Source organism: Hyposmocoma kahamanoa, unplaced genomic scaffold (genome assembly GCF_003589595.1).
Source record: "Hyposmocoma kahamanoa isolate Upper Pololo Valley unplaced genomic scaffold, ASM358959v1 97, whole genome shotgun sequence".
In the NCBI taxonomy this organism is placed as follows: domain Eukaryota; kingdom Metazoa; phylum Arthropoda; class Insecta; order Lepidoptera; family Cosmopterigidae; genus Hyposmocoma; species Hyposmocoma kahamanoa.
The window spans coordinates 2,320,619-2,335,247 of record NW_020655294.1 but is presented as its reverse complement, the minus strand read 5'-3'; the positions used below and the strand labels follow the sequence as shown (position 1 = coordinate 2,335,247).

General features: G+C 33.8%; 1 protein-coding gene across 1 annotated transcript in view; it reads right to left on the bottom strand.

Moving 5' to 3' along the window:
* Positions 1 to 14,629, bottom strand: part of LOC113238596 (endoplasmic reticulum metallopeptidase 1-like) — a 28,730-nt gene extending 14,101 nt beyond the window's left edge. Inside the window, exons 1-6 of the mRNA XM_026475424.1 lie at positions 14,573 to 14,629; positions 10,481 to 10,549; positions 7,149 to 7,202; positions 2,367 to 2,483; positions 653 to 833; positions 101 to 262 (exon numbers count right to left, since the gene is read on the bottom strand). Coding sequence (XP_026331209.1) covers positions 101 to 262; positions 653 to 833; positions 2,367 to 2,483; positions 7,149 to 7,202; positions 10,481 to 10,549; positions 14,573 to 14,629 — 640 coding nt within the window. The remainder of the gene's footprint in view (positions 1 to 100; positions 263 to 652; positions 834 to 2,366; positions 2,484 to 7,148; positions 7,203 to 10,480; positions 10,550 to 14,572) is intronic.

Sequence of the window (14,629 nt, the reverse complement as noted above, 5' to 3'; positions counted from 1 at the left end):
GGTTCACTTGCCTTGAAGGCTTCTTAAAAGGTTCACTTGCCTTGAAGGCTTCTTAAAAGTCTGGGGTCCTACAAGGCGCTGTATTACGTCCTCAACTTACCTAGTGCGAAAGGAACAGAGTCGTAATGGCAGTTGACTAGTAAGGAAGTCCCGATGGTACCATTGGGATGAAGCCCACTCTCGCCTTCTAACAAAGCGATAATGTTTGATACATTCTGGTACATATTCACGTATGGTATGGATAATGTCAGCCAGTAGTCGCCTGGAAGGAAAATAATTTTACATAAGGAAATAGTAAATCACCATTATGTAGCAATTAATATTCTAATATAATCCAATTGCAATTAGAAATTTAGTATGAAATCATAAACTTAAATTGTTATGAATTTAATTATTCATTCCAAGTTATATGCAATGAAAGGGGTATAGTGGCAGTACATCACTGGACGATTTCGTTCACATAGAGTACTGTTGCTACTAAAAATGCTATTAAAATTGTACATTTTCCAACTTACGAGAGCATGAGACCAAACAAATATCATTTTCTTTCTTTCTTTTAGTTGGATAAGTTTCAATAGGAATCAAACAATCATGGAGGTAGGTAATACATATAACTATTTGGAATTGTAAAGAAAAATTAAATACAGAGTACCTGAAACCACTTGCCAATCAGTTCTAATAAGCAAATTAGACTGCTCAGCGATGGAGTCTAGAAGATCCTTGAGGACCTTTGTCTTCTGCAGGTGATACTTTGTCCCGGACACGCGCGGCTCGGTGCCTTGTATTATGTGTAGGTAACGCCATGCTGCTTCTTCACTGAAAGTCTCGGAGTTCTGAAAGTAGTTTACCTAAAGTATGGCGTAGCCTTAACACAGACATAATTTCGTCATCAATGCATGTAAAATTTCCTTTTTCTAACTTTTTATTTTTAAATAGCTAAAGTATTTAAATACTTTTTGTATCTAAAGTATGTAAGTACCTCTACAAAAAAATCAAAATATTACACATATACATAGAGACAATGATTCAAAATTCAAAATTCAAAATAATCTTTATTTCATAGGTAAGCATTATTACACTTGAAATCGTCACAATGGTTAAACTCTACCGCTCATTCGTGAGGCAGATTCCCCTGAGAAGAATGAGCAAGAAACTCTAGGGGTTGCTCTTTGTAAATAACATTTACAATATTTTTTTTTTATTTGAAACATCAGATTGAGACTACCTCCATGAGCTAAACGGGTTACTACCACGGATTTTTGTCATTCAAGTACGCAGAAGTTGTATAATAAAGTTTTTGTTTCACTATAGTTTTAAAACTCGTGAAAGGCAAATTTTGTATATCAACCGGAATCTTGTTATAGAAGCGTATACATTGCCCCTTAAATTATTTTTTGACTTTGTGAAGACGACTATCAAGAAAAGCTAGTTTATTTTTATTCCTCGTATTAATGTTATGTCTGTCACTATTTTTCATAAAGAAATTACTATTCCTTTTAACATAAATTATATTTTCCTTAAACTTATCTTTCAAAGATACTTTGGGGCCCAGATTGTAAATTGCCCTAACTGCACGTTTCTGCAGGACAAAGATTCTATTGATATCGGCAGCATTACCCCAAAGCAAAATGCCATATGTCATTAGACTGTGAAAGTAGCTGAAGTAAACCAATCTAACGGTTTCGACGTCTGAAAGTTTCCTTATTTTTTTAATCGCGTACACTGCAGAGCCGAGCCGTTTTGACAACTTACTTAATGAATTACTTAATGATTTGAAGTAAACACTTAATAGGGGTCAATAGTTTGTCGCTAATGTACTGAAATTTCAATAAATAACACGCATATTTAAGTATAATCAGTACCGAGACGTCCCGGGATTTGTAGAAGGGAATGACCACGTTATTCTTTTGTTTAGTTAAATAAACTCCCTTATTTCCGATCGGTAGTAGTGATAGTCCACCCAGACTCTGAATCTTTCGGTGAGTATAGTTTAAAATATTAATACTACTTGCTTTAACGGTGACAGAAACCCCATTCGCACGTAATGCTTTGCTCCTAATACGTTCTGCAAAGAAATGGAAGGCACTACCCGAAAACTACATTTGAGACCTTTCCATAGCTAGAGTGAGTAGGTATTTTTTCAAACAGACAGCCATCATAAGCTACATTGACATTGAAGGCGAGCGTTTCCAAGCAAATTTTAAAGACTTGGGCAGCCCCAAAGGCATTGAGCCACCGTAGTGTACAATTACTTTAACCCTTCCAGAAGACAGCCTCTGTTCAATACAGGTCCCCTCAATATAAGGATTATTTCAGTTCTCGGTGAGCAGGATTTTGTAGTCTAAAAAGAATAACGAAAGACTCACATCTTTGGCGACATCCAATTCATTAATCACCCGGGGCATGTCATCTTCCACCAGCTGTGTCAGATACGCCAGGAGCAGATATACTCCTAAAAGCACTATTAATACTGCCGCTGGTATCTACAAAGTCAATTGGTTATAATTTAACAGTGCACATGTCATAGGATAATTACAAACGTAAGGATACGCGGTGATCTGTTTCAGCCACGTGCCGCATTTTAACTTAAATACGTGATTCACACTTGCTCGCTAATATGATGTCAAAACAAAAAAAATACAATGACCACATATCGCTATTCCTAAAAACGATAAGCCTAATAGATTAGCAACAATTTCTGTTACAAATGGTTTTTAGTAATAATTGTTAACGCTAAGTTTTCGTGGAACATTAGGAGTTCATGAAAAAGTTTAATGGCAATAAGTACCGGTCACACGGTAGAATTAGCGTAGTATAGTGATAAGGTATTAGCGAGAACTTATCCATTTACAAATAAACCACAAATACAACCAGAAAGTCTTCTGTACATCTACACACAGTTCCCTTTCTACGGTGAGGCGTTATTTCACACCGGGACAAGTACTGCTGCTGGCCACCTTGGATTAAACCGAAAGTAAAGTTGCCTGCTTATCCATATTCTATAGGATATATATCGCGGAAAGTGTGCGATGGAATTGCATGATTTAATTCCGCCTTCCCCTTTCCATCTCCGGGGGACTAGACGTAGGCTTGGGTTCCACCCCTATGTTGTGGATATTCCAAAGATTTGCAAAAAGCGTTAAGCTTCCACATTCCACATTTATGTGGCGAACGCCTATGGAGTGGAATTCCCTGTCTGCAGACTTATTCCCTGAATGCCATAACTTGGTCCTTTTCAAGGCGAGAGATAATAGGCATTATTTAGGTGTGCACGCTCCATCATCGACCTCATCGTCACTTTCTACTAGATGAGATGGAAGTCAAATGCGCACTTATACATTTTATAGATCACAAACAGATTTATTTCGAAGTAAAGAATTACAAAGCAGAACCGATAAAGACAGTAAAGTACGATGCAATAGACTACGAAAAACTTTATAATACGTATGATACAACTAAAAACAAAGACTGTGAATACAATACTCTAGAACAAAATTTAATTTACAGTATTAACGCAAGCAAAACGATTAAGACCAAAAAAATTAATCCTCCGAAACAAGATTGGATAAAGAAAGAAATTTTAGATGCAATAAAGAGTAGAAATGAAATGTACCAAAATCACAAACAAAATCCAAAAAACAAAAAGATAGAAGAAGATTACGTAACGAAAAAGAAAAGTGTAGTCAATATGATACGAAAATTAAAAGGAGAATACTATTACAAAGCATTCCAAGACTGTAAAAACAAAGCCAATAAAATGTGGTCACTTATAAATAACCTCTCTCGCAACAAAGTTAAAGAGTCCACTGCTCCAGCGAAATTGCTGAGAGGTACAGATATAATTACTGACGAAAAAGAAATCTGCGAATGTTTTAATGATTATTTCTCAAATATAGGAAAGGTTTTAGCAAAGGAAATACCAAAGAAGTATCATACGAGAACAAGCCTGTCAACTGAATACCACTCACAGGCACTATCACAACTTTCACCAACGACCACAGAGGAAGTTCTTAAAATGTGCAATAAATTGAATAGTAATACGTCCTCAGGTGTTGATGGTATTAGTACCAAAGCTATTAAATGTGTTAAAAAAGTGCTCGCTGAAGATTTGACAACATGCATAAATAAATGCTTAGAACTCGGAATATTTCCTGATAGCCTAAAACTTGCAAAAGTCACTCCTATTTTCAAGTCAGGAAATAGAACTGATCCTGGAAACTATCGCCCAATATCGGTTCTTCCTATTCTGTCTAAAATTTTTGAAAAGATTCTATACAATAGATTTGAAAAATATTTAAACTCTATTAATTTCATGTACAGTAAACAGTATGGCTTCAGACCGAAATCGAACACTCTCTCAGCAACAATGGATCTTATAACTAAGCTAAAATGTAATCTGGATAAGAAAAATATAGCATTAGGTATATTCATAGACCTAAAAAAGGCCTTCGATACCGTGAGTCACGACATATTATTGGAAAAACTCAATAAAGCTGGCATAACTGGAACAGCGTATAATATACTACAATCCTACCTATCGAATCGTAAACAGGTCTTAAGGATAGGAAACCAACAAAGTCAACCTAAAATTATTAGTCACGGCGTACCCCAAGGGTCTATTATGGGACCTTTATTATTTCTGATATATATAAATAATCTACATGAAATTGATCTTAAAGGTGACGTCACTCTATATGCTGATGACACATGTTTGTTTTACTTTGGAAGTTCAATAGAAACTATTGTTGCTGATGCGCAAAATGATCTTAAATTACTTAATGAGTGGTTCCAGTATAACCTTCTAACTGTTAATGTTGCTAAAACAAATTATATTATTTTCAAAGCAAAAAACAAAAAAATCTCCGATTACGAACCCTTAACTTTAAATAACCTAAAAATAAATAGAATCGATAGTGAAAAATACTTGGGGCTCATTGTTGACAGCAAACTGACGTGGAAGCCTCACATTGAAAAAATAATATCTAAACTATCCTCTCTTACTGGAGCCTTAAGAGGATCACTCGATGTCTTCCACGCAGAGTGTGTTACTTCATATACAATTCTTTAATTAAACCACACATTGACTATTTGATTGAGATCTGGGGCTCAGCAGCAAAATCAAACTTAAACCCAATACAAAGAGCACAAAACAAACTAATAAAGGTCCTGTTTAGATATAACTACCGTACGCCTACTAAGAATATATATAAAAATACTAAAATTTTAAATGTTACCCAAACCTACATGTACTATACTTGTTTATTGATACGTAAAATATTAACTAAAAATATACATACACAAATAGCCTTCACAAAAAAGAAACAAATACAAAAAATTCAATTAAGAAATGCAAATAATTTAGTCCTGCGGCCATCAAGAACAAATTATGGAAAAAAGAATATTTTATTTGAGGGAGCGCAACTATATAATAAACTTCCCAATGATATAAAAGAAACACAATCACTAATTACATTCAAAAAACTTTTAAAATACTACGTAATTTCGAATATTGAGTAACAAAAATTAAACCTAAATTTACTCTTCTAATAAATACGAAAAAGTACTGAATAATAAATTATTATTATATAATGTATTATTAAATACATTATGAAACAAATAGATTAAAATAAATAAAAAATAAAAAAATAAAAAATAAATAAATAATAATAAAAATCATTAAAACACCTTTTACTAGTAAAAAATAAATAAATAAGTAAACATATATACATATAAAACAAATAAATTTTCATTTTTGTTAAAAATAAAACTCTAATACGGAAACTATATTAATATATGTATGTCACATCTAGTATAGCTTGCGGGCGTGGTTTGGAAGTACATCTGTGGTGGTGCTAGCCATTTGCACCTGAGAATGTGTTGTCTGTCTGTCAGTAAAATTGTACGATGGTAAAATTTTATAATTTTTTAGCTGACTACCGTCCCTAAGTACGTTTTCTAAAAATATTTATATTAAGCTTCTTTGTGTTCTCATGTAAGTGAATTGTTTAATTCTTAGTGAGAATAAATGTCTTAAACCATAAACCATAAATAAAAAATCCAACCAACCAATACATATACAATTCTGAGCTCTTGCAAATACAACTACTTATGTACACGTTTATGCATGTGTTATTTTTTACACAGCAAAGACAATACCATTCAAGGAAGTACTGCCACCTTCCTGTTTGTACCACCAAGCTGCAATGTGAGCATTACCTTATATGGGTGCTGGCGAAATTACAGGTACATGAGATTTGTCAATTTACATCTCAAGGTGGCAGGCGCCGTGGCAGTGTCCCTCAGACCTTTGCAATTTAAAGCTCTGAGTGGCTCTGCAGCTGCTTTAATACCAGGTAAAAAGGAATCTATGAAAACGTCAACAAGACTTAGTATTTAACGTTAAAGTAACTTTATCTGTACAGGATCTATTGTTTGATGAATCAAGGTTTATCATTTTGTCCATAGTATCTATTACAGTTGAATTTATTGTCATGAATTTGAGGAATGCCTTTTGATAAGATAAATCTAATAATGCTAGTTAAAAAAATTATAATTAGAATACTTTTAATGACTGCAGCCAGCAAATTATCAGTCTTTATGGTAGTAGTATTTATATTGAAATTAATAACAGGGTGTACTAAAGTAGCCACGTTGAGGCAACAGTCGCTGGTTCGAGTACAGCCTGGTCGAAAGATTATTTTGTGTTTTTCGATCTTTGTACCAATTAATTACAATAAATAGAAATAGATGAATATCATTTGACGACCTCCATGGTCGAGTGGCTAGCACGCCGGTTTTCATGATGTCGTCATCTTTCAGATCCCGCGTTCGATACCCGGTCAAGTCAATGAAGAAAACTACCTTTTCTATGTTGTCTCGGATCTGAGTGTTTGTGGTAACATCGTTGTTTCCGATTTCCATAAAACAAGTGCTTGAGTTATTTAATTTGGAATCAGAGCAACGTATGCGATGTCTAATATTTTATTTATTTTACTTATTTATTATGCTAGTAGAAACAGAATAACTCTCTCTCAAACTCGTGCTCATATATATATATATACACAGTATATAAACTCTTCAAATTCCCAATAATACAAAACAAACATTACAACATTAACATGTATTCCAGTTATTCAAAAGTTACTCACTGATTTAACGGGCTCATGTAAATGTGTGCCTTTTCTAGTGACTTTGTACATCACCTGGAATAAATAATACACGATAATTTTAATACAGGATAACAAATACACGATATTAAATACTCGATGATTTTTAACTATAAAAACAATCGCCTTTTCACTTAGATATTTGTAAAATTTACGTTTTTAAAGGATTTTTTTTATTGTATCTTATGTTTTAAACAAACGTATTACAAGTTGATACAGGGTGTTTTTAAACATTTCAAGTATAAGAAGATCTGAACTCTGATGAACTCACAATTTAATAATATTGCATGTACTTCAAATGTACCTGCATACGCAAGTAGCAGCAAAAGAGATCGTTGTAAAATACAATATGATTTAGAACTGTAACAAACCTACTTTATGTAATAGACGGTCTTAAGCCAGATTGTTTACTTTAGTTCTCTAAAAATCCGCTAGATGGCATTGACCCATTTGGCGTTATTTCTGAATCGTGGTGTTAAGATTTTCCCTCGAATAGTGACAACTCGAACACAAATTTGTTAATGTGAAGAGAGATCTGAGAATACAGAGAGCTCAGGAACCAGGAGTTGAATCCCTTCTTGGGAACTGCTACCCGGATCTTCTGCGTGTTAAAAGCCGAAAGTAAAAGCCAAACTATGCATCAATTGTTATCTATAATTTATTTAAAACTTTTTAAATAAGTACTTAAATATTCTAAATCTTATCATGTAGATTAAAAACAATGAACCTACGATTATTTTTTAATCCAAAAATATGAAGAATTAAATGGGTAATAAATAAAACATTGCAATGTGGAATTAGTATATATTATGCTATCACGTGATGAATTAGGATTGTTAATGCATATTAGGACCGCAAGAAAAGGTGGTGGTTATGACACTTAATTTCCTGAAGAAAACTCCATTAATCAGCGTACTTAATGTAGCTTTACGATGCGTAGAACCAAAAGTATAACTTCGACTCCGGAAATGTAAAACGTCTAACGCGCATTTGGAAAAATGTAATTTTTTTTAAGAAAACTCTTTATTTATTATATGGAAAATCTGAGTTTTCCAACAAGCACAAAAGCAAGTAGTACCAATTAATTTAAAAAAAATATTCCACCTCTAAGTGTGGAAAACTAGGGGATGAATGACTTTTGAGGTCTGTTTTTTAGTACTGATTTTACAAGTAAATTTTAGAACAAACTACCAAAAACTACGAAAAAATTTTTGGAGCCATTTTCGCGTAACCATGATCATTTTGGTTGACACGTTATTGCTTATCAGCATCCAATTGACTTATAACCGCCAATAAGGTTCAATTTACATTACAGCGGAATATAAACCAATTTTTATAACGAAATTATTGATAACGTTCATTACGTTATAACTTTGTCCTTTGTAACGTGGAAACTAAATACGCTATGGTTGCTGCCGAAATTCCCGAGACTGCAAGAATTTTCTTCTGTAATAAATAGAGCCTGATAATGATAAATATTTGGGGGAAAGAAAAGAAAAAATGAGTTGTAACGAACTGTTTACAAACTGATTGATTTTAGTCTCTAAAAACATTCAGAAAATGGACTATTTTGTTTGTGTGTTTATGATTTTTATTTTAACCGTAAAAAAGCGACTGATTATCACCAGTAGGTATTTCGATGACCTCGTAATACTATACTCGACGTGTTATTCAATTAACTATGTATATTAAGTATAGACGTAGGGTAGCCTGGTCTAAGATGAACGAAATCTAAGATGAATTTAGGATGGAGCATCCGATAAGAGTACCCAATTCAGATTGCCGAGAAGTTCAGTGTCATTAAACAAACCAATATCAGAAAACCAATAAACTACCTAAGTCTGAAGATTTTGATGTTTTGCATAAAACTTTTTGGTATTTTCAAATTGTTACTGAGCCTAAACTAAGCATATGTTTTTTTAACTGATTTTATATGAAATCGCCCAAAAACTCGTCTAGAGGTCAAACTGCAATCGATTATGGTCACTTGCAACATTCGGGGTTAGCAGCAGTTTTATTCTGAAATGGCTGAAGTGTGCAAGAGTACGCAACTCGACGTGTTGCAAGAGTACGCGCGTAGTCTCATATCATTTTTATTAGAATAGTGTACTTCTGAATTAAATTTCTATCGTTATGCCTCTTTCTCAATCAATTGAAAACTTTTGCGAGAATCTAGTATTTTTAAAGGTTTAACAAATCTGAGGCATGTGCTCCGAATGTGTCTGATATATCGGCTGCAAGTGCGCCTGAAGCACCACCACCACTCTAACTGAGGTATGTCCGTGCCACAAGTAGATTCTTCTCAGCTCTCCATGAGCAAAGGCCCATGCATACCGAGACAAAAAAATCACATTACCAGAAAGGTGTGGAGGTGATTCGTGCGACCGATAAACGAAGTCCTATCAAAAAAGGTGTTGCGTACTCTTCCCGACGCACATGCGTACTCTTACCCATAAGTACAGTGTAAGAGTACGCAAATCCCATTTTGCACTTTTTTATCAATTACAACCACATTATTAAATATAACTACTTTTCACGTTAGTATGTAAAAGTCGGTTAAGTAGACTATAAAATAAAACTATAGCTGATTTTCTAACAATTTTTGTTTTCATTCTACACGGTCTCAAACCTTAAGTGCGTCGTCATAAACCAGGCTACCCTATATTGATTTTGGGTTCTTTGTTTTTGAATAGAATAGAAATCATTTATTACTACGCCACAACACAAAAATACGCAGTAAGAAATTAAAAAAGAAATAAAATGAAATAACAAAAAAAGAAATGAAATAAAAATTAAATCTTACACAACAGTAAAGCAAACATTAAATATTCAACATAATTAGAGTGAATGTCATGTGCGCGGCAGTGGCGTATGTAAAAGGATCCACTCGGCTATTTCAAAAAATTAAAAAAGATTACACCATTTTTGCTCTCGACTGCTTTTAAAAAGTTTGAATTGTTTATACAACAGTCACTACAGATCCAATTGCATCGCAGATGTGAATTACACTTGCAATTTTGAATTTGATGAAACACCAGGTACTAAATGTACCATTCCTGAGGCTATTCTGTTGCTCTTTGTAAATAGAATTTTGTTCACGTTTATCATTGGCAAAATTTATCTAAAAAGATCATAGGTAGAAACAAACTTAAAGATTCAAACGGATCACTTCATGGAGTTTTATCATCCATACCTTCATTTATTAAGTTCGGCGAATTGACGATTTGATGGTAAAGATGTAGTGCGAAGGCAAAGCAGTGACATAATAAATACATATGAGAATATAATATATATAAACATGTATGAGTATTAACCCGCTGCCAGGGCTTTTCATCGCGCTTTTCGTCGTACTCGAGCGTCGGCGCCCCATCGATTACGTGACTCTGGAAACATAAGTGTAATAAGTGTTGTTATCACCTCTGTCAAAGATACCTTATGGAATTTAAGGCATTTTTTTCTAAATTATATAGTTATATGTTTTTTAGATAACACTTAAGTGGGTCGAAGAAGAAATTGATATTAGAGAAACAAACGAATAAAGGCTAATTCATATTATACCGGGCACCCGGAGGGTAGACAACGTTGGACTATACAAAACGATCTCATCATCTATTAAATCTTTGTAGAGCATGGCAAATTCTCCTTCGGATTCTCGTTTTCTCCAAGTAGAATGTACACACTATCTTCTTGTTCTAGTTTCAATTTGTGTTTCAAATACTTCGTCATCACGAGCTATTGCAATAGCTGCCAACTCTAGTTGTGAAAATTGCATTAATAACACAACCTTTTCACTCAGGAGAAAAATGGCGGCCGCCGCGCAGCGATCGCGTGTGTCTAACTGTCAAGCAAAATATGCTCTATTTCTTTAGCTTTTACGTTTTAACTTAAATGAGCGTCCCGGGCACGCGGGCGAGTTTGGCTTGAATTTGGCTAGTAAATAGATTTGTTTCTCTTAGTAAATAGAATTGAGATTCGCCTTTAATGTACATGAAGACGTGATAACTGGGTGGTAGCCGCGCGGCGGCCCCGCGAAAACTTTCTCCTCGTGTAACTGGGCGCTAAGTCTACCTAACAGTTGTGGCAAACTCAACATGGTTACAACACTTACATTCTATAAATTTGTGTCGTGATTACTACTAACATCTAATGATGTGATAATCTATGGACTACAACTTTATATCAAGTACATTTATTACAGCATCACTGTCGAACACGGGTCTATTCTAAATATTTTTATCTCATTATCTAACCTAAAAGTTACCTGTTTGCAAGTTAAAATGTATATAGCTTAACCATGAAGTGGTGATCTCTAGTTCGCACCATTATAACTTTAATGGCTTAATTAACGTTTGAGTTACTAATAGTATTGTATGTAATTGTTGCATAATAGGGTTCTTAAAGTCGATTTTTTTTAGGTGTTTAGGCCACGAGCCTTTGCCGAGGGCCTAAGTAATAGTTATAGTCAATAAAATAATGAACCACATCCAATATTTAATGTATACTTTGTTAACAATTAAGCCAAACAAACGCTACAAAACAAAAAACAAAGTGGCCAAGTACCGCTTATATTTTAACCAATCATTTTTTATTAAGGTTTCTGGCCCGATTGCAAGATCTTTAGGCCAATTTAACCAATCAGGAGGCAGTAGAGCGTTTGAGTAGCGTCATATTTGATATTTTAATTAGCAAAAACTCGACGTACTTTTTTGAAACTCATTATAGTTCTGTGTACGGAACTGCAATATGTACTATTTGAAAAATTGCAGTTCAGTAACGAGTACCATAGACAATAGAATTTGAATCGGAACTCAAAAAAAGTTTAAGTACAGGAGTAGAAAAAGTAAACGTTTAAATGTGCGTTTGAAAAGTTGCGAATGAGAAAGATTTGGCGGGAGTTTGATAACTAGTTTCATATCGTTTTTTTTTATTAACTTCTGACGACCTCAGTGGGCAAGCGGCTTGCACACCAGTTTTTATGATGTCGCCATCCTAAAATCCCAGATTCGATCCCCGTACGGGGACAATGTGAAAATTTTTTCTATATTGTCTCGGATCTAGGTGTTTGTGGTACCGTCGTTGTTTTCGACTTCCATGACACGAGTGCTTGAGTTACTTATTTTGGAATCAGAGCAACGTTTTAGTGCTGTTGTCTAATATTTATTTATTTCTTGAAGACCTTATCGAAAGTCGTTATTTTATATTATCAATGTCACAATAATAATGTTAAGGGATATTTTCTTCGTCACATATTAACAATAATAGTTAATATAAAACAAAAAAGTGTAATCACAAAATAATATCGAAATATGATGTTCAATAAAAAAATTCAACTATGTATATACAATTTCTGCGAAAAAAAATTCTCTACACCGTAGAATTCATTATCCAATAAAGAAAATTTCAGGCAGGTTTCATTGAAATTGTGTTAGTGAGACGCAGTATGCTGGGGAGCCCTAACAGCATACTGAGGATATTAGCTGAGAGACCGGACAGTGCTTTATAAAGGCATTGGGTATCGGTTGTGATAAATCCTCACGCTGAACGTGTTTATTTTGTTTAATTATTTGTGTGTCTGTCCATTGTTACTGTCCTATATAATGTGTGTGATTTATATATTGTTAGTAACATAGATTTAGTTTCTTTATTTTAACTGCCTAATAACAGAACAGAGTGGTCTGAATAAATAAGAATGGAAATAAAATAATTTGCTACTACGCGAACCCAGTGAAGGTTAAATCGTGCAAAATATCTGCGCTTGCTTTTTTCATGCGGTTATGCTTCCCACCCTCCCCTCGCATAAAGTTAATAAAATAAAATAACACAAGCGCAACTACAGTCACTAACCACCATCAAAAATACACCCGAGGCATCCTCAGGGTTTATTGATTGCTCGAGGGTGGGAAAATTAACTGCATGAAAAAAATATTCAACATAAGCGCAGCTATTTTGCACGATTAAACTTTCACTGGGTTTACGGAGAAGCCAATTAATTTACTTCCATTTTCATTAACATGGACTTCCGCAAAGTAACGCCTGAGTCTATTAATTACTTGAATAATTGAATTTGAATAAATTTATTGTGACGTAAGACGTAATGTAAGAAAATTTATTTCTTTAAACTTATTAATTAATGACGATTAAATGACCCAGTTGTTACTGAAACGTAAAAATCTTTCCAAATTGTTTTATTTTCTGAATAGTGTCCGATTCGATCCGAAAAATTCAAGAAATTGTGGATAAGCCGGAATATGGTGTTCTTTTTAATTTAAAAATTTTAAAGAACAATAGTAATTTGAGCTACTATTACTTAGTATACGAATATGCTTACTCTTACACTAAAATTGATATTGGATTGAATGAAAAACGAGATTGACTTTATATTTTTTATTAGAAATAAATTAATGAATAACTTTCATTACATACAAACAAAAAAAAAAATATCCCCCTGTGTAGACATTTGAAAACAGTCATTCGGATGCAAAGTGATTTTACACTTTGTACAAAGAATTTGGCATTTTTGTGGGAAATGTTGCGTCTTGTCTGTTTATCCCTATAACTTTAAAGGATGGAAAAAAACTTTTAACTTATCATGCCCGTTATTATCAAAGCGAGATTCTTCAAGTAATTTCTTCGAGGCAAATGCCAAATCTACGATCGTCGCTCTTTTTGAAGCTCTCCATTATACCTGTCGCTATGGCTCGACCAAAGCTAAGCCAATTGTAGTAGCAGTAGACCTCCTTGAGCAAGAGTTCGACCGGGAAAGTAGAATTTCTGGTTTTGAAGGGACTTTCAAACTTTCAAACATACGTGTCAGGTGATGGACGTAGTGGCAGTGCTCGTCAATTCTTTGAGTGGCACTGCAGCTGTTATGGACAGGCGAACAAATAAGAATACTTTGTACAAACATAATGTAATAATAGCCTATAATACTACTGTTTGATATAAGGAACACCAACTTTGACTACAAAAAAATCACAGTTTTATTCATTGTTGTAATATAAAAAGCTGTTAAAATTGTCGTAGAACATAACAATGTTACTATGCCGCAGCATCAAACACATGCAATAAAAATATCAATAACTTACCTTTTATTAGCCATTCTGTTTTTTTTTTATCTAAATTCTTCAACAATAGTACACAATACAATATTTCACAAATACTTCTCAAATACTCATTAGTGAACGGCTAACTCCTGACTTAACGGTCAACACTAAAAATATTTTTTTAACCTACCAATCAACGTTAGATTTTTTCTAAAGCTATTCCTTTAAAAGTGAGCTAGTAACAAGTGGGTGGAGGACATTTGCTTTTGAAAGCTGATTAAGTTTTACGTGCTATAGTTACTCAGTTATAATGTAAAAATATTAAATACGGCAATTAGTGAGATGACGATTTGTTCCACTCACCTTAGAAAATTTATTTTTTCTCTTTACTAATATTGTTTCTCCTTCTATAACACCCAT